The sequence below is a fragment of the Columba livia genome, chromosome Z (assembly GCF_036013475.1).
Source record: "Columba livia isolate bColLiv1 breed racing homer chromosome Z, bColLiv1.pat.W.v2, whole genome shotgun sequence".
Classification (NCBI taxonomy): domain Eukaryota; kingdom Metazoa; phylum Chordata; class Aves; order Columbiformes; family Columbidae; genus Columba; species Columba livia.
Window position 1 is genome coordinate 22355060 of NC_088642.1, and position 24498 is coordinate 22379557.

The window sequence follows — 24498 nt, forward strand, 5'->3', positions numbered from 1 at the left end:
GGGGACACCATTATGCCACCAACTACCAAAGATCAATAATTCATGCTCTAATGATGGTCACAGACAAATTAAAGATGGATCACATGCACTGCATCATCTCATCTCTGTTAAGATGTTTATTTGTCTATTACTTTGTTTGTATTAGTGATCATTTAAGCAGCAGGTGCTTTTAAATCATGACATTCCATTGCTCTTGGATAGCTAGCTGGCCAGCAGAAACTGTGATTTCTAGAGTTGGTTTGGAATCCATTGTTGTCTTCTAAAAAAGGAGAAAAAATAGTAAAGAAGTGATAGAAAATATTAGCTATGACATACATATTGGTCAAAATTCAAGTGAAATAGTACTCTCATGAATAAGATTTCACTGCTTCTCACATATGACTGTAATGTAAGAACATTCTAATGAAGAATGTATCAAAACACATACTGTGAGTTTCAGAGGATTTAAGTATCTGATTTATGCTGGAAGAATGAGCATGTCTGATATATCAGGAGCCCAAGTAAGGTTATTTTTTTTAAAAGAGCTTTTACTATACCATACCAGAGAAAGCATATCTGAATAAGTACGTAACATGAATAATTGTCATGGTATTTGCTGTCATGGCTGAATAGAAACATGTCAATGAAATAATGCAGGAATAAAATCAAGCTGTTTATGAGACTTTTTTGAAATAAGACCAGCTTCACTAGATCAAGCAAATGCTAACTTGATACCTTGTTTTTAGCAAGAGATCAATAGCACTGACCTAGAAACATAGGGAATGTCCAAGAATAGGGAAAGACATAGAAATATTTCCACAGAATTCTTTCCCATCCTGGCGAAATCGATGCTTTAGGATTTCTTGTGCAAGCACGATTATCTACATGTTTGAGAACCTACCATTAGTTTGTGTTGTTGTTTTTAAATTGCATATTCAATTTCATTACACCACTGTGTAAAGGACCAGTCTTCATTCTATTTTTAATGTGACACTTGCTAGTATTATTTTATTTCCCATACTTTTTAAAAACTGTCTTCCTCATATTACACTCAATTTTCCAGCTCTATATCATATTCTTCTCTCAATTCTCTCTTCCAGCTGTGGAATAATTTATGGAATATGTAGCTTTGATAACCTGGAGATGCAGTGCTGTAGGAAGCAGTTTGTAATTCTCTGATGTAGGGCTATATGGCCCATGAGTGCTGTTATGTCTTGTGGCTGTGCTTTTTCAGGGTGCTACACAAGGAGAATATCAAATATAGCTCAACTCCACTGAAGGTGAGGGTAGGCATAAAAGAAATCTTCTGATACATATTTTTGGTGCAGGTAGAGGTCATGTTGTGAGACTTATGATCAGGCTGTTTCAGTGGGCAAACATCCTTTTCCTTATCTTGCCACCTCTTTTCTTATTGTGGCCTCCCAGAGAAAAGGAACTTATAGTAACATGCTAAGCATAAAACCCAAACACTTCCTCCTAGGTCTAAATACTCTTACTGTCACATAAAAGTGGTGTGCAAGCTTCTTTTTCTCAACAGGTGAATAAAGTTCTGACCACTTCACCTTTTTATGGACCAGAGCATGAGCCCTCAAAATCCTTTTTTTTGTTGTTGTTGTTGTTGTTGTTGTTGTTGTTTTTGGTTGTTTTTTTGTTTGTTTGTTTTGTTTTATTTTGTTTTGTTCTTGTTTTTCTTGGCAGTGTGGTATTGAAAATAAAAAGCCCTGACAAAATCATGTAGCTAAACATTTTCTTAAACTGTTTTTTCCAAGCCAAATGTTTCAAAACTGCTACAGCAATACCTATGTTGGATTTAAGCATTCTACTTCTCAAGTAACAGAATTCAGACTCCCAAATTGTCTTCATATTTTGTTTCTGGAAAATATGTCTCTTTCCTTGTCCCTAAGACATAACTTTTTGATGGAGAGTCTGACTAGAGATGGAATCTGAATTTTAAGACCTAGATATTTCATCTATTCTTATCCATTTTACTCTTGAAGGTCTGTGATATAACGTTGCTTGTCAAGACATTCAAATGCAAATGAGTTTCAGCTACCAGGTGGCTGTTTTCAAAAGCTGTATCAAGATTAAATGAAATGTAAGAGAACTTACCAATCATTTCAGCTGTGTCATTGAAATGCTGCAAATATTGGCTGACCATTTATTCTAAACAGCAATAACATATTAGTACTTAGAGAGGCTACCTACCTGTTTTGGGGTAGCATTAACTATTTTTCTTCTCCACAGGGCCGTTTTTCAATGCTTTCTCCCTGGCATGGTCTGCCACCAGGTTCTGGTATGGGATTGTTACACTGACGAGTTCGAGTGCTTTCTCCCTTGATACAGGTGGACCAGGCACTCCAACAGCTCCAGCCTCCATCAGTGACAACTGGTATTAAGACACCATACTAGGATTAGTTCAGTATCTCTTTGTCTTCTGTGCAGTGACAGAAGGATTAATTAGGGCTCGACCACGATACAACTATTGCATTCTTGATCATAGTGACCCTGCAGATTATAGCATCCCCCAGAATACATTCCTTTGCTCAGATCTGGCTTTTGAAAATGCCCTTGTCAGTGGGACTGCTTAAGAGCCAAGAGGTTTCTACATTTTTGCCACTCCAGGAAGCTGCCTGAATATCAAGTCCTAAGGACTATTTTGGGCACCTACACTTTAAAAACTTGGCCACGGGGAATGAGCTTACTGCACAATAAATTTTTTAGATTATCAGTTGTGGAACTGCATTAATCTACCTCTTCCCCTTTGTAGATTAATCTAATATTAATCTAGCACAGTAATTATGAAATATGATCATACACCGGCAAACACAGTTCTTCTACAGGAAACTGAAGACACAACAGCTTATGATATGGTGAGATTGATTTTGCCTGAAATCAACTTACAGCTAGTGCACAATTCTTCAATAATGCTCCTGTGTACTTAAATGAGCTCGGGGTATCATTCCAAGACACAACAATGTATGTGAGACAATGAACTCTGAGTGCCCTCTTTATGGAAAGAACCCAGTAACTTACACTAGTTTCCATACCATATACCCATGAGCTTTGACAGCAGTAGGTATAAGGAACTACTGTGACATCCTTCTGTCCTTACGAAGGCTCATTTTTTTGGGATATTGTTCACAATAAAAAATATGTTAATTTTTGTCTTTCTGAGGTAGGTACTAACCTTTAATTAATGTAGATTTGGGAATCTGACAAGCAATTCCCTTAAAGTAGGTTGAACACATGCATGTACAGGCTCCATCTACCAGCACAAGGGTGCCTCCATTTTTGCAGGGCTGACATTTGCACACACTGTATTCAGTAATGTAGTCTTCGATTGCTCTTTCCAAATTTTTTTTCTTTAAATATGCGTTTCTCATCTTAACTGGAACAAGTGTATGTATTGGAGAAGGCTGTAGAAGAAAAAGTGTCTATACATAATACACTTTTCCAAAGTTCTGAATCCTTTTGGTATACCCATACCTTAAAGTTCATTATAAACTTGAACTCTCACCTCCATCTTAGAACAAAAGCTTTCAAACTGTAAGAACAACAGCTTTGAAGATGTTGTGCTTACCCGTTGCTGTATCACTACTGGGGCATCAACTAAAGATTTAGCCCACTGTATGTAATCCTCTACGTCAACCATTTTCGATCCTCGCAGTAACATTTCTTTTATTTTAATTGAAAAGTCAATCTTCCCTCCATCAACAAATGAGATGACATCATCAATGATAGCATCATCCTTAAGTTCTGCTGCAGAATGAAGGAAGAGGGTGAAGAAGAAAGTGTAACTGCCATGAATCTTGAAAAACCCCTGTCCTTTTAATGCAAACATTCCACCTCTGCAAAACGACTGTAGAAAGGACAACTCACTGGTTGTGGTGGAATTTGCTTATACCTCCTATGTGGGAGAAAATTAAATTAGAAAACCCTATAACTGAGAGGAAAAGAAGGGGTAATGCAAAATGAGAGGTATTATGGATATCATACGTATTTGATAAAAAGTCAAAGATAATACGAGTAGTGCAACTGTATCACCTGAGCTGAACCAGAAAAGGTCAGGAATTGGAATAGTAGCATCATAAAAAACCACAAGAACAGAGCACTGAAAACCATTGCTCTTTTGTGCTCAGTAGTAAATCTCTTTGCCTTTTGCAATTTTTAGGTCATGTAAATTCATGTGGCCAAAGCTCAATTAAAAATGAAGCTGACCAGTACTGTGAAGGACAATTAAAAAAGGATTTTTAACATACGTTAATGGCAAAAGGCAAACAAGAGATACCATTGGCCCTTTACTCAGTGAGCATGGTCACCTTATTAACAGGGACACAGACAAAGCCAAAATGTTTAATGCTTTCTTCACCTCAAACAATGAAGATGGACTTGGGGGCCTCCATAGCCATGGCTTAGTGAACCATGGCTGCATGAACAACAAACTCCCAATCAATCCAGGACTTGTACAGGATTTGCTACTCCAGATAGAACCCTACAAGTCAATGGGATCTGGTGGGATTCATCCGAGGGTGCTTAAGGAGCTGGTTGATGTCATAGTGAGACCTCTCTCTGTGATTTTTCAATGCTTTTGGGAATCTGAAGAGGTCCTGGATGACTGGAAGCTGGCAAGCGTTGTCCCAATCTACAAGAAGGGCAACAGGGATGACTCCAGCCACTACTGGCCCGTCAGCCTCAATTTTGTGTGTGGCAAAATCATGGAGGAGATTATTCTGGGAGTTATTGAAAAGCATCTGACCAACAACATGGTCAATGGTCCCAGCCAGAACAGGTTCATGAGGGGAAAGTCCTGCTTAACAAACTCAATTTCTTTCTACGACAAGTTTTCCGACCTAATTGACCAAAGAAAGCTTGTTGACGAGATATTCCTGTACTTCAGTAAAGCCTTCAATACTGTCTCTCACAGTGTCCTCCTGGACAAGATGTCCAGCACACAGCTGAGTAAACACACAGTGCAGTGGGTGAGCAATTGGCTGATGGGCTGGGCTCAAAGGCTCCTAGTGAATGGAGTTATGCCAGGCTGGTGACCAGTCACTGGCAGGGTTCTGCAAAGATCCATCTCAGGTCCAGCTCTCTTCAATGTCTTCATAAATGACTTGGACACAGGACTTGAGGGAATACTAAATAAGTTTGCTGACGACACTAAATTGGGAGGAGCTGTTGACACTCTTGAGGGCAGAGAGGCCCTGAAGAGTGATCTGGACAAATTGGAGAACTCGGCAGTCACCAGCTGCATGAAGTTCAACAAGGTCAAGTACAGGATTTTGCAATGGCAATCCTGGCTTTACATAGAGACTGGGGGACAAGATGCTGGAAAGCAGCTCTGCAGAGAAGGATCTGAGGGTTCTGGTCGGCTGCAAGTTGAACATGAGACAATAGAGTGTCCTGGCAGCCAAGAGGGCAACCGTGTCCTGGGTGCATCAAGCACAGCATTGCCAGCCAGGCAGGGAGGTGATTGTCCCGCTCTCTCTACAGTGGTGTGCCCTCACCTGGAGCACTGTGTGCAGTTCTGGGCACCACAGGATAAAAACAATATAAAGGTACTGGACAGTGTCCAGAAAAGAGCTATGAATTTCGTGAAAGGTTTGGAGGGGAAGCCGCATGAGGAGTGGCTAAAGTCACTTGATTTGTTCAGCCTGGAGGAGACTGAGAGGAGACATCACAGTGTCTACAACTTCCTCACAAGGGGAGGAAGAGAGGCAGATGCTGATCTCTTCAGCAACCGATGACAGAACCCGAGGGAATGGTAGGAAGATGTGCCAGGGGAGGCTTAGGTTGGACATTAGGAGAAGGTTCTTCATGCAGACGGTGGTGGAGCACTGGAACAGGCTCCCCAGGGAGGTGGTCATGGTCCCAAGCCTGACAGTGTTCAAGAAGAGACTGGACAACGTCCTCAGACACATGATATGTACTGTGGGGATTTCATATGCAGGGACAGGAGTTGGACTCGATGATCTTTGTGGGTCTCTTCCAATTCTGAATGTTATATGATTCTATGATAAAAGACGTTCAGACACACAAAGGATCAGAAAGGAACGATGGCAGGCAAGGGAACACAAGTAGCCTGATCACAGAAAGGGAGGCCCTGCCTGGACTCCTCATAGACCCATCCCAGCAGACCCATTAGCCCCACAGGGTGGGGCTGAGGATGAGTCAACCACAAGCTGAGTCAATGGAAAGGCTCTCTGCGTGCAGAAGAGGGCATTTTGAGATTGCACAAACTTAAATACTTAGACTATATTTATAGGACTGCTATTGAAGAGGTAAGTGGGAATAGGGTGGCTTTGGGGGGAACAAGAATGGGAAAAATAGAGGGACAAATACAAAAAAGGAGACTGCATATAGAAAGGTGGCTGATCAGTGAGGCTGTCTGCCATGTGCTGTTGTTGATTTTTGCAGTATTTCTTGGATTGCCATTAATTTCTAACTATTTTCCTGGGGGAGAGGACTGCATTCCAGGTACATGTGTGTGGATGGAGATCTACATGCCAGCAACTGGAGTTGGACAATGGCTGACAGGATCCTGGTGTTTGTGGTGCCAATATCTGAACTGAGTGAAGATTCATATGTCAGTGTGTGATCATTAACAAGTAACAAGCCAGACTAGCAAGTGAATATGGCAAGTGGCTTGGGAGCCAAGTATCAAAGTGGCTGTTAATCTGACCTAGAAATGTAGGTGTCTCCAGAGTGAGACAACTGGAAGTGTAGGCTACTGGATTGACCAGGGGTTCTGTGCCTTAAGGTCCTAGGGTTTGCAAGACCTGTTTGCATATGAGTGTGTGTCTGTGTGAGGCAACCGGAGACAAGAGGATCCAAGGGCCAGTTGCTGTGTAACCTGAGCAACTGTGGCCAGACTGGAGGTGTCCGTAATGTGTGTAGGGATGTGTGTGTTGATGTGCATCAGGGGGTCTGTACCAGCAATGGGAGTGGAGCTGTGTTATACAAGTGTGTTTTTGTGAGTGTCTACTGAGGACACAAGCTAACCCTGACTTGCCCTGGGAGAATGCAAATATGGCAGTTTTACCTCTACTCGTCTACTGGATTAGTCCTTTCCCTACCAGCAATAACTATATTCATTATAAAAGAGCAATCAATTGGTATAATCTTTCCTTAAGCAAAAGATAGAATTTAAAATAAGGATACACTTACATTTGTCCTTCACGTGAATCTTTTCGCATTTACCACCATCAATATTAACAGTGGCATGTAAGTCTTTATATGCAATATTGGCATCTAAGTGATAGCCAAGGCATTTTTTCACATCTTCAACAGTGATACCTGGAAATGGAAATAATTTGGTGATTAAAGGGATGACTATAAACAATGTTATTACTCATGGAAAATAAATTTCAGGGCTATAGCAAATGTTAATGGTTTTCCTCTTCCCATTTATCTTCTGCTTTTTCCTCTTCCATGGAATGAATATGAGGATGATAGTATTTAAAGTGCCTTAACAGAGGCAGGTGAGATCTACAGTGTTTAGGAAAATTCCAAAACTCTCCAAAAACTGATTGCTCTTTCCCTTGGTCTAGCTGAAAGCAGATGTCCCTCAAGGGATCACTATTACCATATATTCTATTGGAATTTTGTCTTTCTCAGCTGCTTACCGTTTGCTCTTTCTATGTGTTAAATTACAGAATCCTCCCAGTCTCTGTCTCCCAACTGCAAACATGTTTCTCCACTACTTTTCCTCATAAAGTTAATTAACACCACTAATCTCTTAGAAGTATTCTATTGACATAAGTTTCAATCCTGCTCTATCTTCTACTGCCTCCAAAACCTCCTTTGTGTTTGTTAAACTCAAACACGTCATCTGAAATGTCACTTTCCTGTTCAGAAAGAATTCAGAAAGATCGGTACTTGAAAAAAAAATCCAACACCATAATCTCCAGGTGCTGAAGAGAGTAATGCTGGTAATAGATTACATCTTTGCCCCATATCCCTTTGCATAGCCTGAACATCTGATAGTAATATTATTGGTGGTGCTCCATGCAGCAGGTACTTATTTCTTGATCTCCAAAATCAGCATGAGAATTGCCATTTCTAACTTTATTCCAGAATGATCACTTAATCTGTCACAAGCCCACATGTATCTCAACTGTACAAGAGAGAGGATTAAATAACTACTTTTCTATCTTAACCAGGGCAAGGAAAATGCCAGTGTGAATGTTAAAGTCTATTAAACAGTTTAATCACACTCAAGTGCACCATATGATTTCTAGTAAGTTCTTCAATTCATTCCTTACTTTCTGTAACCACCACCATGCTCTTAGAGTATAAGACAAGAAGGTAACAACTAGCAAACTGGATTTAAGATTTCCTAGGCAGATTTTCTAGTCAGATTTTGTGGGCATTGAGGATCTCTTGTGAATCATGTCACACCACTTAGTATTGCTAATATTTCAAAGAGATTGGTTTAAGATTTTTTTTTCCTCAGTTACAGACTTAAAATACATAATTCTGAGAGCTACAAAGACTGACTCTCATCTCTGTTGAACTCATCTAATTCTGTTACGTCCCTGTTGTGCCACAAGCAGCACACACTGAACTGTGCTGTTTTCAGTATACACATATACACATGTACTCATATGTATCCTCATACATCTCCCTGCATGACTGGAGACTTGGTGATAATCTGCCTACCATAACAAAACCAACAGAATCCGTACCTGTTCGAGACATAGCGTAATTATCCAGCACGTACACAAGTTCATATTTTCCTCCTACCATTCCAGAGACCGCATAGTGAGTTCCATAATCTTCTAGGAATTTAAAATATTCTCCCTTATCATATTCAGCAGGCAGGAAGTTTAGATCATCAAGGAAACTATCTGTGAGACGGACATCACGGCTCCGCATTTGGAATCTTCCCAGTTGAATCTTTCCTTTTATATGCAGGAAGGTTTGGTTCTGAATGTAAGAAGAAATAAGATGAAAATGCCATTTTGGCATGCAGCACAGCAGCAAAATCTGTTCTATTCTGCTTATAAAGAAGCTTCAGCACTTCTAAACATAGTATTCAATCTAGCATTTTGGAACAGGGACACAGTTGTTAAATTCAAATTATGAGTTCTCTAATTTGAACTGAGGAAGCAGAAAGGGATTTAGATTATTTCTGTTCTTCAATTTTGCAGAACTCTCACCTTACTAATTTCATCAAGTTCTTTGTGATCTATTTGACAAGGTCTTCTCTTTAAGTAGAGTATCTACCAGAAGTGTGTTTCTGATTTTCATAACATTGAAAAGTAATTCCATATGGCTTGCCAGATAACAGAAACTGCCCACTGAGGTCAGATGGAGTTTTGTCTTTGTTTATAGTCAGAGCAGAATTAAGTTCCTCTCTCTTTTGTATCACTTCTCTGTTAGACTGTCAGAAGGAAGGTCACAACTCCAATTACAACCAAAAAAGCCCGAAATACCATCATAAAATGAAAGTTAATCACAAAAAAAAAAAATCTCTTTGAGGTATTTGACCTATAAATACATTCTAACTCTAGGTTTAGTGACTGATATTTTCATACATTACATTGCAGTAGGTTTAATACAATTGAAATGAGGACCTAGCTGCTGCCTGTAACACATGACGTCTTGTGAAAGAGTTGCACTTAAGACTTCAAGCAAACATGTGCCTTCTATACCCCATTATTATCTGCAGCACTTATATGACTTCCTTAATAGTAAGGCCTAACAGGAGGTATGTAAAAGGGATTTAGGAACTGACTATCACATTAGTTAGCACCATTTAAAATAACTTAAACTGCTGCTTCAGACTGACAGAAATCTTCAGGCATCTGAATCTCTGTGAGGAAATTTTTGTAGGTGCAAACGTTCCAGCCATCAAGCGTGTGTAAATTCCCTTACTATCCTAGTGTCCCTGGGCTGCTCCTTGCCTTAGATTGCAGGTGAGCCTGGAGGGTTCTCAACCAGGGATTGCCACTCCACTAACCTGCAACAATTTGAGTTTATGGTGACAGACACCTGCCAGTGACAGATCTGATTAATTTTCTAAGCTGATCTCCGAGAAATAATTTGATGCCAAAACTCCAGTCCAACCCACTAGACTACGAGTGGTTTGTAATATACCCTGAGTTACAGAACTTCATATTTTGTCTTTGTGGAGATAAATGCTTTGAGGTTTAAATGGTCCATTTCTGTCCCAAGAAAACTCATACCAATACAAAGTCAGTGCTGTATGTCAGTTTCTCTTTATTGTACAGACCTTTCTCTACAGCATTATTTTAATGAATCAGTTATAAAAGTTAACTTAGTTTTCCCTTATAACCATTGGATCTCTAGAGCTCTGAAGGCATCCTAGACAACAAGGCTGACAAGACACTCCAAAGACTGTCATGTTAGGCAGATCTATTCTTCCTTGCATATGGAGTACTTCAGCGCTATGCAGTTGATGTAGTTTGCGCATGACAGCTTGTGGCAATCACAGACTGTGGCCTATATGGTGGGAAAGGATATATAACCCGGACAGTTAATTCCATTAGCACCTAGCTGTTCTATTAGGCCATAGTGTCTAGCATAACTAGTATAACTTTTTGTTGTCTCTCTCTTTGACCCCACTAGATGCTAAGGCTACCTTTTTAGTAGTAAATAAAATATGATTGGGGTTTTCATCTGTCTCAAAAGGCAGGTAGAGTGGTATGGTTTGTGTGCACCTCCAAAATAGGCTTGCTTTCTATGGATTGTCCACTGGGAACATTCCCTTCAAACATACTGCAGGGGAGCAGAGGATGGGCTTTGTTTATGAGAGCACAAGAGCAGACACAGGCCAAAATCATGGCAGTGTGCTATTTTTGTGTTTATCTAGTGTAGGCCTAATCCATGGTAGTTTTTCTCCCAGGACTTGACCTAATTTACCCACACTGCACTAGATCAGATCTGGTTTCTAATCAAGACGAAGTTCAAGATCTTTGGCCCTTTCTAATATCAAGCCACTGTTAAAGATGAGGGTGGTTGCTAGTCAAGGGTAAACAGTGGGAAAATGAAGCTGCATTTGATTATGCTTTGGCCACATTTGAAATCTTAACCCTAGTATTGTTACTATTTCATTTCTGTGAATAAATGACAGAAAAGCAACAGGCAACTAGAATATTTAGAAAGATTAACATTACATTATTACAACACTGTGAATTTTACTGTTTGTAAAATGATTACATTAAACCCTCTGGTTTGATTAAACTTACCCTTTCTGTGGAACTTTTCAGGATAGAACTTAAACTTGAATTCTTGCTATAGTGATACTTGAAATTTCCTTCTGAAGCGGTTTTGTTACTTCCTTCTGTAGGTGTGTATTTCAGAGACAGGTCAGCATTAAAGTGTTTTTGTTTTTCTATGTAAACCTCTCGTAACATTTTTACACGATCATGGTAGAACACAGATGTGAAGGTTTTGTCTGCTTTTGTCTTAGAAAAGATAATGAAAAGGTTGTGTGAAAAAACAAACCAGGCAGTAATAGAAAAACATACTTTACATAGATTAGCAATACATTTTCTTATAGCTCTTTATTCTTTTAAAAGAAAACAAATGGAAGTATCACCCTGTCATCTAGATCAGCTCAGTGGTGCAAAACTAGACAGGAAACAGCAGTGACAATATTTCAATGAATGTTAAGTCTCAGCATGTAACACTATCAAAGTACTTAATGCATGTCAACAGCTCCTTTACATGTAAGGAGTACATGTAGCTCCTTCCTAGAACACAGACAAGATTTGCTAACAGGTCTCTACATGTGACATGAATTAGAATTATGATTTTGTGGTTTTTTTCATATGGAAGACAATAGCTGATTCAGAATACCTATTTCAGTTTTTTTTTTGTTTGTTTGTTTTTTGTTTTTTTTTTTTTTTATATGCTACCAGACCATAGAGTTTTAGTAACTGAAATAGTTTCATCAAAATCAAATATGAGCAAATATCACTGGGTTAGATTCACTAATTTGGGGCAGGATCTGATTTAAGTTGTTATGGTTCTATTAAGTTCCTACTTACAGAGATAGGCAAAGCACTTAGTAAGCAAAATACTTCTTTTATTTTTGAGATGCATCCAATATGGATGTTTCTAAATCATGAACACTTTTGGTGTCCAAACCTCACTGGAAGTTTGTGGCAGAATGCAAACCCCCCTTTCTTCCCCTTCCTCCTTCAGTATGGAAGGAGTAGGCACATCTCCCTCTCTCTCTGCTGTCTGAGGCTAGCAGCTTCTTTTGTTTGGCCCCAGAGCACCCTGGCCAGGGCCATTAGGAGAAGGGAGTGCCGAAGCACCAGTGAGCCGCTGGGCACCTGCGGCCAGTGTGGGGGATGTTTGGAGGCTTCAGGGGCACCCCACAGCCAGAGTGGGGGTGCAGAGAAGCTTCTGGAATGCCTCCAGTCAGATCTGATCAGCCAATAAAAACGGGATTCTCGTCGAGACTCCGCCCATTGTCGCGGGTCTCTCGGAGCACAAGCAAGATGCTGCCACCAAGAGCCCCCCTCCCCAGGATGGGGACTCCGCTTGCCTTGCCACCACAGGTGTGAGTAAAACTTCTCGCAGGATTGTGAGTATATTTATATTTTCCGTGCACATTTGCACATGTAACTTTCCGTGCACATTTGCACGCGTACTTTCCGTGCTTAATACAAGCACGTGTACTTTCCGTGCAAACTTGCATGTGTAAGTAAATTAACCCTCGCAGGATTGCGAGTGTATTATAAATTTACCCTCGCACAATCGCGAGTGTACTAACTTTCCGTACTCACTACGAATACGTGTATCTCTTTTTAAAATAATCCCACACCGTGTTCAGGCAAGTGTGTACTCCTCTGGGACTCAGGGACGGCTCCAGCATTGTTTTGGGTGAAGCCATGTGCATGCACTGTGTGGACCACCTGTTGTATTAGTTGCTACCCCTTAATAATTTTCCTCAACTGATATCCGAACCTGTATTTAAGTCACTTTTGGAGTGCTAAAACCTTGTTTCTCAACGATTTAATAAAAGTTGTTTTGGACCCTGTTGTCCCTTAAACTAACCTCAGGGTGCCTCCGTGACAAAGTTATAGTCTGAATTTCAAAAGCCTATTAGATTTTTTTTTTTTTTTTTCAGTGGCACAAAGAAAGTAATCAGTGGTTAGAAAGCCCAAGCAGGACCAGAGTATCATAATATTATTGCTGCCTTTTTACTGGTATCTTTTGTGTGTCCTTGAAAAAGCTGTTCGATTGATGCCCTGCTCGGTAAAAGTAAGGTAACATATTCCTTTCTGCACATCTCCTGTTCATCTCATACACTGCTATTGTAAACATTCCAGAACCATGCACAGGTGCAGCAATGAACATGTGGGAATTTCTCTGCTACAACTGAGCTTAACTGCTAAAGCAAATGATAATATAACCTGTTTGCCTCTGGACTTAACCAAAAGCTTGATGCTAAGAAGCAGCTGCTGCCTGACTAAAGAGCTATGCTGAGCCTTCCAAGAGGATGTCAGGATTTGTCATTCAGATAAACACACCCTAGTTTTCACAGAAGGACTTAGACTTACATCATAAGTGAGAACAGCCACGTTCCATGGCTTCCGATAGTAAGTCCTTGTGTTTCCATCACGCACTCTTTCGCAAAGACCATTGAAAAAATCATTGTCAAATGGGCTGGCCATTGGCTGCATCCCTAAAACATTGATTCTACAAAAGAAATACAGGAGAGGTTATGCTTCAAAAGGGATGTGTCAGCACCCATAGTCTGTAGACAATGGTATTATGACTGAAAAAGTCAGATTCTATAAGAGGTGGCGACTATATCTGTGGAAATGAATCTAGCTTCATTCACAACAGCTTGCCCCAACTCTTGTGGTTGTCTCATTTGCAAAGCATTTTAAGGGCCAATAATGAGAAATAAATCAAAGATAGATACTAAACATGAAATGAAGTGAGACTCTCAGGAACAAAAGGAGGTAAAACCAATTTTTCCTTGACCAAGGTATTTGTGAGGAAGTGTTCCTTATAGGTGTAAAAGGGGCATATCAACAGTTACTTCTAACCTTTTTTTTTTTTTTTTTTTTTTCCATAAGTTCTATTGGTTTGTTTGCTGGTAGAAACTTCAGTACTGAGTGTGTACAAGATCCATTGAATCTGTAGGAGGAAAATACAGCTACTTCTAACATTGTCTTTTCTTCCAGAATGTGACATAGGGGAGTAATGGAATTCTCTGGGGCAGAGGAGAGGAAATCTGAACCACTACAAGTCCAGAGAAGGGGGCAGATTGTCTGCATCGCTCTATGCATATACGTATCAATGTACAAGAAGAAAGACTTAAAAAGTAACTGCTCTTTGGAGGATTTTTTTCTTCTTACTTTCTATGTCTGTTTCACAAGTTTGAACCTTTCCAGTATTTCCAATATTTGTGTCTGATACATGTCCATATACCTACCTGAGTGTAGAAAGTGGTTATCAATTAATCAAAGTCACTGGCATCACTACTACACATCTATACAACATTTTCGCATGGAAGATTTTCATAATGTATTGTAAGACAAATAATAAAGAAACTACTTCCAAAAATGTCTAAGTATCTGGTTTACGTCCCCATGATACAAGGGCAGTATTTTTGCTCTTGTGTGGTAGTACTATTATCAAAAGTAAATTGAAAGGAAGCATAATTTTCATTTAAACACAAGGTGGCGCTGTAGCATGCTTTTATTTTCACGTTGTTCCACATGAGATAGCTGCTGTCTGACTCGATTTGTAGATAAACAATATGTCACGCTTTCTTTTTGTTTGAAGTGAAAGAAATCCAGCGTAGTCTGAGAATAGAAAGGCTAATTTTTGGTTTAGATTAATGAGCAAAACTGTAAACAACAAAGATCTGGGAACTGAAGAATGCAATACCGGAAAAAAGCTTCAGACAGTGTTGTTCCAGTAAGGCATCCTGTTGTATAAATAATCGAGATACGTTTTCTCCTCCTTATATTTGGATTTTAGTAATTTGGATTGACTGTTTCATTATGAAATATCACTTGAAACATATCTATATAAACTTATCATTTAAATGATAAATATTGTAAGTATACTAATGTAATTTCTATGTCTGATTCTATGTATTAATGTTATGATTGGTTTACACTGTCTATATAAATATTTTATCTTCCCCAGGTCTACAAAACAAAACAGTAGTTAGTTGTTCTTCCAAAACCTACATAGCACCTCAGAATACAAATGAGAACATGATTCAGATTCTGCTTTTAGAAATGTCAGCGTGCCCCAGTGTTTTCAGCTAGCTTTAGGGACAGTCCTAGACTCTTCACAATGCCCGATACTACTTTTTACTTCATTACATACCCTTGCCCTGCAGTTCTGCCAACTTCAGACACATCAATATCATGGTTACGGCATGGTGATCGTGGGTCAGATTCACAGTTATCTTCATCAGAAAAGTCTCCACAGTCATTATCTACATTACACACAAGTCGTCGCTTTATACATCGACCTAGTCAAAGAATAAAAAGTGGAATGAATGCACTTTTTTTTCCAGGATGGACTTTAAATGACATCCTCATCTATTCCTATTGGGATTTTTGTCTGTTTATTTCTGTTATTGTCATAAGGAATTACAGTCCTACACCCTGCCTCCTTCAAATGAAAATAAAAACTTGTACTACTATATTTACCTATAAGTTTACTAGGATGGCTAAGAAAATTAAGTGACATGTTAACTGCTGTTATTCATAGAAAATTGTTACTTCCTGTGACTGTTTCTATATGAACCTTTGTTTGTTAGTGTGTTGTGTTCTGTTGGTTTTTGTTTGTTTGTTTGTTTGTTTGAATTTGTATTAAGACATTACAGAAAAACATTAATTCAATATCAACAAATATTTATTTATAAATTATTTAAATTTTTGCTATTTGGACTATATCTATTTGGACAAAATAGTTTTCAAAACGATAGCAATTTATGTTCTAAATCAACAGTGAAACAGTAATTTTCCTGAGGGTGCATATCACAGGTTTTTGCAATTTTTTTTCTACAGAATTTAAAGAATTGGGGTAAATTTAGTCCTAGCACAATAAAACAATGCTTTTTGCTGTCAACTGCTTCACCAAAAAGTGCCACACAATAGCTGTGAGCTAGTAGCTAAGCACATACTTTAATTTTTTTCTTTCCTAAGTGCTCCTCACAACATTTCAAATAAAGGCTATAGTGACAACATCTTGGCACTCAAAATTCACTTACCATCTTTCCTTTCCTGTTTTGACTAGTTCTATTACCACTAACTTTTACTATTTTATTTCAATTTATCACGGGTCTCGAACACTACATTCATTCATTTGCCATGCATGTACCACTTCACAAACTTACATATTACTTTGGATCTAGAGGCATTCTGGTCTCCAGTTAGCATCTGTCATGCTACTTTGGTCAGTAAACCTTCCTATCAATTTTGTTAAAATTCCTTCAGTCCTAGTTTTTCCCAGTGATTTTTCAGAAAACTTAGTGATTCTGTAGCAGGTGTAACAGTTACACCAGAAGAAAGGACACTCACAATATGCTCAGCTTTTAATAATGAAGTGGAAAATATGGGAGAAGAATTTAAACTAGATACAAATTATTATGCGAGATGAAAGGAATGTACCCCTTGTCAAATATTGGTCATGCTGTGATTTTGGCACTGTGACTTTGCAAGCCACCTGTCTACACACTGGAGACTGTTTTTAAACCCTAGCAATAAGGCACTGCTTCAGGAAGTCATCCCCACCTAGAAAAGCACTAAAACATATCTCTCTCTTTGTCTATGTATTTTCTCTTCAATGGAAAGTGAGATAACTTCTTCACAGAACTACATAAAACATGTTTTCATTAGTTGTTTCTTAGCAACACTATGGCATGAAACCTAAACTTACCAGAATCACATTGGAAGTCAGTACCACAGTCTTGTTCTTGCTCTTCAGAACATATTTCACCGGTTTTACAGATTTGTGTGTCTCCTAAGGTCTGTAAGCATGGTGTTCCACCAAACTGTCCAAATCTTTCAATACTTCTAGAGCGAAACTTGAAGGATAAATGAGACTATTAACATTGCTTAGATAGAAAAGAGAATGCAACAAAGGAACTTTTCAAAATGAAGCAACTTTGGTTAAATCTTTGGTTGAAAATTCATATGCATGGCTCATGGTGTAAAAGAAGTGTGCAGAAAAAAATAATTAGTAATAATGCCTTAGCAGGTATGTAGAGAAGTTTAATTTTCACTGCTTAGTTTATTTCACTATTTCCTTATTTTCAGTCCAGGGAGGAAATACATCATATATGTTTTGTCTGCTTTCAAGTCTTTCACTTTCTTGAAGTCTCATAAGAACCCCCCTAAGAAAATAAAAGTCTGCTTTTGACAAAAAAAAAAAAGATTTTTATTAAAAAAAAAAAAAAAGGATGTATTGAAGAGTAATATTCATATAAAAAATTTCTGCCAAGAAAACATTTTGAATGAGAATGCTTGACAAGTTTTGTACATCTGGATGTAGTCTTCTCTGACTCTTATGGCTTCAGATCTGAAAGTATTATGTTTTTCATCAAACATGAACATACAATATTAAGAGTTGAAATTTGATCTTTTCCCATAACCCAAAGGCAGACAGGTAATGTCTCTTTTGTTGTGGCTTTGGAACAAAGGCTTCGAATTATAGCTTACCCTTTGATAGGTGCATGGGTCACATGGCCCCCACGTGCTCCAGCTGCTCAGCTTACAATCTACTGGAGATGGAGCATTCAGTTCTCTTGTTCCTCTGTGGAAAGCTTTTTCTGAAGAGCTGTCAAACAAAACATTCCAGCACAGTCCTGGGCAGTACACCAAAATCACATGTGAGCTTGTATTTAGACCGTAGACCAATATTTTGGAAGCACCTTCAAGCTGGTTTCTGCTTCCTGCTTCACTTTCATAGCAGTGCTTGGCACTTAGATGTATAAACATCTGCTTAATCTAAAAATCTTTGGTGGTTTAAAATTACACTAAAAAAACCTTGAAGACTTAATAAGCCAGCTCTTTTTCCCTTTTTTAGAAATCTCAGATTTCTTTAGATCTTTGTGCATACTCATGCTTCTCTGTGGGTCGTGTTATTGAAGAAAATCAAACAATAATACACAGAGGACATCTGCATTTCCCCTATTCATACAGTGATTGTGCTCCCCATACTTCAAGCTGAAGACAAAGGCACAGCAGCACATCTCAAAAGATGTAGCACTTCAGTACATGTCTTTGTGATTTTTTTTTTAGCTTATTTACTTTAGTGGGGTTTTCCTTTAAGCCTAGATAAAAGTTTAAATGCTTTCCTGAGTTGAAAGAAGGTGCATAAATAAAGGTATTATTTGCTAATAGTTTGACTTATATAGTTGGAAAAAACAGAGAAGTGTTTAGCTATCTAAGTATTCTACAGCTTGCCAAGTTGAATACTTCACCAGTTAGGCCTATATTTTCCAGAGCGACTCTTCATATTGGTACCCAGTTTTAAATGCCATGAAACTTGTGGCTCTCAGTAAGTGAAAGGCCATCACTTTATAGAAATAAGTTTATTTAAAGCACCCACAGTTAGACATTAAACTGATGCACTGTAAGAGGACTTGTTAATTTCAAGAAGAAAACAAGGCCAGTAGATTACTGGTGACCTTATCTTCACAGGTAACAATGCTGGAAAACAGAGGAATAGGGGACCATTGAAGTCTATCGTGCCTGCTTTGCTCTCTGTAATTTACTCCAATTTGGCCTTACATGCTGAGTATTCAGCCACTGTGAAGCAATCTCTCTCTGCACCTCTCCAGGTTAATGCCATTGCCACTGCTCTACAATGGGACCTTCTTTGCTGAGCCCAGCTAGTTGGCAGATCTGCAGCTCCTGCAGGTGATGTATGGGCTGTTGTTGCAGGCAGGGCCTTGCCCTCCACTCTTTGACCCCCTTCCCTCATACAAATATGTCAGGAGTCCAAACAAATGTAACCTGATTCCACAAGGTTGAGAAATCTGCAGTTTGGACAAGGAAGATATACCAGTTGGTTCAGCTTTCTGATGGCATTTATTGTATGTTCAAGTTACATACATAGTAAGTTGTTATTGAGACACTAAATCAACCTGTGTGTCTTTCCAACTATTGAATCTTAAACAGCTCAAGGATCACAGGATTGTTTTGCAACCTTTTATACACTCAGCTGACCCTGACTGGCTCAGATGCTTCAAACTTTCCACTGTCACACACGCCAGCGGTAAACACGCACCAGAGCTGCTGCTGGAAGTGTCTGTATTGTGCACTCCCACTGTCTTGCCTGCTGCTCCTAAACAATTGTCTTCCCAGAAGTCTCCTGATCTCAAGCTAGGGCCTACAGTAAATGGATCCTTGGCCAAGGATGTTGCTATTAGCAGGTGGGATTCTGAAAAAAGGAAACAGCAAAAAGCACAAACATGCCCAATTTCTGTGGGTAGCAGAAACGAGATAAAGAAGTAAGAACTATATCCGTATAAGAGGGACATCTCAAACTCTTAGATAGTATGAAGCTTTGCTGTGTGCTTGGTGACAGAAATTGGGGTACTTGATAGAAGGTGCAGATCCAACCTTGTGAAAAGTCCATTTTCCACAGAATTCCCTTTCACTGATTCTCTGGTGGACTCTGAGCACCTAAATCAATAATCCACTTGTTGGCAGCCAAAAATACTGGGAACCTGGGAGACAGCATTGAATACCTGCCTTGTTCTTGCACTTCTCCTGAGCACCCTTTAATGTTCGCTATCAGGCACAGATTAATGGATCATCTGCCTCTTTGCTCTGGCCCCAAAAGACTGTGATTAGATTAACCATGGTATGTTCGAGATTTTTCTTCAATTTTCATATGCCCACTCAGGGGCCAGCTTTATTTCCCTAGTGCTGCTGAGGTTTTTAGATCCTAACGTGCTTAGCATGTGTGTGTGTTTCAAATATTAACGAAGCATGCATGCTTAGGTACATCAGAATGATACTCCATCTTGGGAACAGATGCAGATTTTCGAAATCATAACTCCACCTAAAGTTGTGCTGCAGTCACACCTACTTTGTGTTGTATTAAGGGTTATAACTCAAAAATAAGAAAGAAAAAGGTAAACCGCATCTCCTAGAAACTTCTACAGAAGAAAAATTACTTCAGGGGAAGCTCAAAACTTTAACACGAGAAAAATGAAACGTTGGAATAGGTTGCCCAGGGAAATGGTATAATGTCGCTCACTGGAAATACTCAGGACTGTTTGACAGGATGCCTGGATAACTTAAGGCTCTGCTTTGAACAGAACATTGTACAAGACCTCCAGAGGTTCTTCCTCTCTGCAGTTCTATGAAACTGTAGAAAGTTGTAATGTACTTGAAGTTTGATATAGCCCACCAGCCTTTTCAAAAACAATTCCTTTGCCTGTAATTAGCTCATCTTACAAATACTTCAGCAATACTATAATTTACTGTAACAGACAATGCTTTGAAAAGTTGGTGTACAATATTTTATTAAATATTTTTCCACCACTCAACAGTAACATGAACAGAAGGAAGAAACTGAAATCTACTGGTCTGGTAAATGGATGAGAACTAACTTGTTTTTTCCTGTGTCTGCAAAGTTGGCTGCGTATATGATCTTTCCATCTCCTTACTGATGTAGAATTATAAACCTCTAAGTATCAATATCTATTCTAGCATCTTGAGTTGAAGACTGGCAGGTGGTCATTAAAGTTAGGACTGGGAACCCTTAGACCCCAATGATAGATTAGGGTACCTAACAGGATTTCTAAAGGCAAATGTTTCTCTTATTCCAAGAGATTACCAGGTATTTAGGTACTGTTGAGATTTACCCTGAAATGCAATTCTGAAATTTCAAATTATTACCTAAAAAAAGCAGCCAAACCCCCTTGCACGTAGTAAAGTGTTACAGTTCCTAAAAGAGTGACCAGACTCAGGCTAGTACAGAGCATAAAGAGTGTCCCAAAGGTTCCTGTAAGTCATTATTTTGAATCTAAAATAAAAATCCCAGGCAGGAAAGGCTGAGTAGAATTTTTCAGTGCAAATAGCATTCTTGCCATCAGTTATCTGCCAACCAGAGTTTTTGATAATCTTTGAGCTGACTTTCAGGTGGCACAGGTTTTCGTGTAATCCCAACTGAGCAACTTCTGCAAGAATATTCATTGGGTGATGTACACAGACCCCTGGGTTGCCTTCTAGTAAAGTGTAAAAGGTACAGGTGATTTACTGAAGATCCAGTTTTAAGGTTTTTTATTTACTTGAGGTTAGAGAAAAATGAAACAACCCTCATATATCAGAAAAAATTTCATCACAAACATTGCTTGTGATCTCTGAAACACCAACAATGCATCCACTGTGCAGATTGTTCTGGAAATTCAGAGGGACACATATGGAAAGAGCATTTTATTCAACAATATTGTTCAGAAAAGACAAAGATACCAGGAAAATTGTCAGGCTTGTCACCTCCACATTAAACCTAGGGAGAAAGGGTTGCATAAAAACCATGCTGAAACACAAGATATATAGTCACACAATTTAAATATGAGAGAAGATAAAGGCAGTTCAGCTACTGAAGAATGTCAATGAAGGTGGCAGTTTGGAGCAAAAACTTGAGAGACAAGCATGGAAATTGAAATACCTTCTCTGTCATCCATTATTGAGGACGTTTGAGGAACAGAAGAGTGCTCTTTGGAATAGCGGAACCCATTTCACAACCAGTACACAAAGTTGCTTGCACCTTGTCTTGGATTGCACAATACACTCTGTACACCCTCAGGCCACACAGCTTTGGTGTTTTTTTTGTTGATCCCAACTTCAAAACACAGAGCTGTTCAGCTCATCAGTTACAAAACTGGTGACTCAATAAAAAGTTTTGATTTGACAATTAGAACTGACAAAGAGAAAAGGCAATCTCTGTTGAAATTGGAGACACGACAGCACCACACAAAGGCATAGCTTTGCCAAATGTAGTTACTACCATCATGAAGCTGCACAGTCTTTGGTATGATGTGAAGTCAAGCTGCTGTCCCACGTTGCCTACTATGAACTCTTTGTGATAATCATAGTCAGAAACAGTCCAGCCAGAATACTTCAAGCCTGTCCTGTATATAATAACTACCAAAATAAGGAGAAAGGGAAGCAGCAATCCTGATAGTTTTGAAGGCTGCTCTTGAAAGTCTGTTCAGGTATTTCAAGTGATAATAGCAGCAGCCACCCTCAGGCCTGGACACACATGTGACAGGCAGTACTCAGTTGTTCAGATAGTGTTTATATCCTCACAAAATGCTTCACATGCTGTAATTTAAGTCTTAAAGCAAATGGATCCCAATTTGTTCTTAATGTAAGTATATCTATTATGAGGCTCATGTTCTTTCATCACTTAGTACTGACCATGCTCACAAATTACATTTAGACTAGGCAGCTCTGTTTCTGGCAGCGTATTTTTTCAGTTCCTGTCACATTATATTTTTGTATGGACTAAGCCTTTGGCCTTCTAGTGATACTTTTAGAGAAAAAAAAAAAGGCTATATTTCCAAGGATTTAGAAATAAGCAGTCTAGGAGACTTTGAAAAGGAATAGAAGTACTGCCATCATAAAATTGTGCATCTTCGGAAATAAACAGATTGAGAATAAATTATATTCTCACACTCAGCATGCAACAGTTGCTTGAGCTCCACCTCCCTGCAAGAACATGGCTTCAACAGTTACGAAACACCTTTATTGTGGATAAAACATTTCTATTTGACTGCTTGAAACACAGTAGTAGCTTCCATTTTCATTGGACATCTGCATGAGCTACCATTAGAAAACTCTGCATTGGAGTTTTATGCCCTGTGTTGGAAAGAAGAAAGCATTATAGACATCTGCAGAAAACCAAGCACACTTACCGTTTGCCTTCCCCCAGAAGTGAGGCAGCCACCTCTAAACTGCATAATATGGATATAAGCTGCAGGATAACACGTGTGTTTCTCATTTTGTAGCTGAATAGACAATGATTGCCATGACTGAATTTGCAATTTCTTTATTTGTTCCATTTGTTATTTATTACCAAAAGGACAAACAAAAAAAAAAAAAGTGCTTACGGAAGAATGCCAGTTACTGGCCAAAACTAACTTACGGTAAGTGCTCCAAAGTCTGCTCTTCTGAAAATCCCACTTTTTCCTGCTTTGAAACTGGGTATAGTGTAAAGTGCTCTCAAGATTAAAAACAAGCCACTTTTGTTTACTAGTAACTTTTAAATACAGAAAAGCCATTTTCTATTTAATTGGAGCACAGTTAACTGCCTAGTGAAAAGCTGTCATAGCAGTTACTCATGTAAGGAACAAATAATTTCTAAAGCAGGGCTGTTTACAAGAGTAAGTTCAGCATCTAGCATCTTCGGAATCCTCATTTGGACTACTGGAGGAATAAAGTCCCAAGATTCTTCCCCCCCTTCTTCCCCCCTTGCCAATATAAAAGAACACTCAATTTTTTTTTGTGGTTTTGAAGGAGCCTATTTTGCTGTAATCCAGATTTAAGGCATCATGTGTTGGACACAGTCACAATACAGAAGTAACTCATAAATAGCTTGCTGTTTAGCAGTTAAGAATTAAGTATCTGGATACAAGCTTAAAATAATCACCTAGCACAAGGATATTCCAAATAACCATGAATAAGTAAAAAACCCTAACTTTTTCTGTTCTTCCATTTGTTTTGTGATGGGGAGAGGAGAGTATGTGGAATAGGGCAGGAATTTTTTTTTTTCCCCTACTCAGTCCTGAGTTTGGGATACTTTCATTTAGAGGAATTTAAATCCAATACAGTCTCAGTCCAGCTTGAAAAGTCCAGTTGCAATGAACTCGTTTGTTGAGCAAGAATGCAAGACAGACATTTGTAATATTGTAATGGTTCATCAAACCTGCTTCAGCTGATGCTATATACATCACTACTGTTCACAGTTATTTAAGACAGAGACTAGATCAGAATACGCAGCCATTTAAACTAAGCTAGCAGACCAGCAAGTAAAAGGTCCTGCCAACCAGTTCTTGGTGATCAGCTTGACAGCTATTTCAAAACCTCAGCGTCGTAGGACTGTTAATTTTAGCTTGACCAGCAAATAGTCATTTAAATGCTTAACTCAAATGCTGGAAAACATTCTTTCACTTATGCACCAAGACATCCAATTGTTTTTTCTAGTACTAATGTTAACTTTGACTACTATATTACATGCTGCCATGCAGTCAGAAAAGGAAAAAAAAGTGTCTGTGTTGTGCATGTCCCTCTGGCCCAGTGATTCTCCATGAAGCATCATAAGACCTATATTTCAGGCTGGATACCAACTCTCTTTCGATAAGTTGTTTTCAATCCCTTAACCATATCAATCAAGTGGTATTAAAAGTAATCAAGCAAGCATCCACTCTATTTATTCAGTGATAGAACAGGCTGATGGTTGCAGTACTACTACTCCAGTACTAAAATTTAGTCTAAATCAGTAACTTTCTAATGGACTTATTTTTTTTAGCCATCTGCATTAAAA

General features: G+C 38.8%; 1 protein-coding gene across 1 annotated transcript; it reads right to left on the reverse strand.

Annotated features, from left to right (window-relative positions):
- Positions 1-96: 96 nt before the first annotated feature.
- Positions 97-23024, reverse strand: C9 (complement C9). The gene is made up of 12 exons (XM_005508026.4): positions 22871-23024; positions 17655-17772; positions 16873-17020; positions 15313-15460; positions 13521-13659; positions 11193-11411; positions 8667-8907; positions 7147-7275; positions 3560-3738; positions 3167-3395; positions 2185-2365; positions 97-259 (listed from the first exon to the last, which is right to left on the reverse strand). The coding sequence occupies exons 1-11, from the start codon at positions 22954-22956 to the stop codon at positions 2205-2207; spliced, it is 1797 nt and encodes a 598-aa protein (XP_005508083.2). The 5' UTR covers positions 22957-23024; the 3' UTR covers positions 97-259; positions 2185-2204.
- Positions 23025-24498: the final 1474 nt, after the last annotated feature.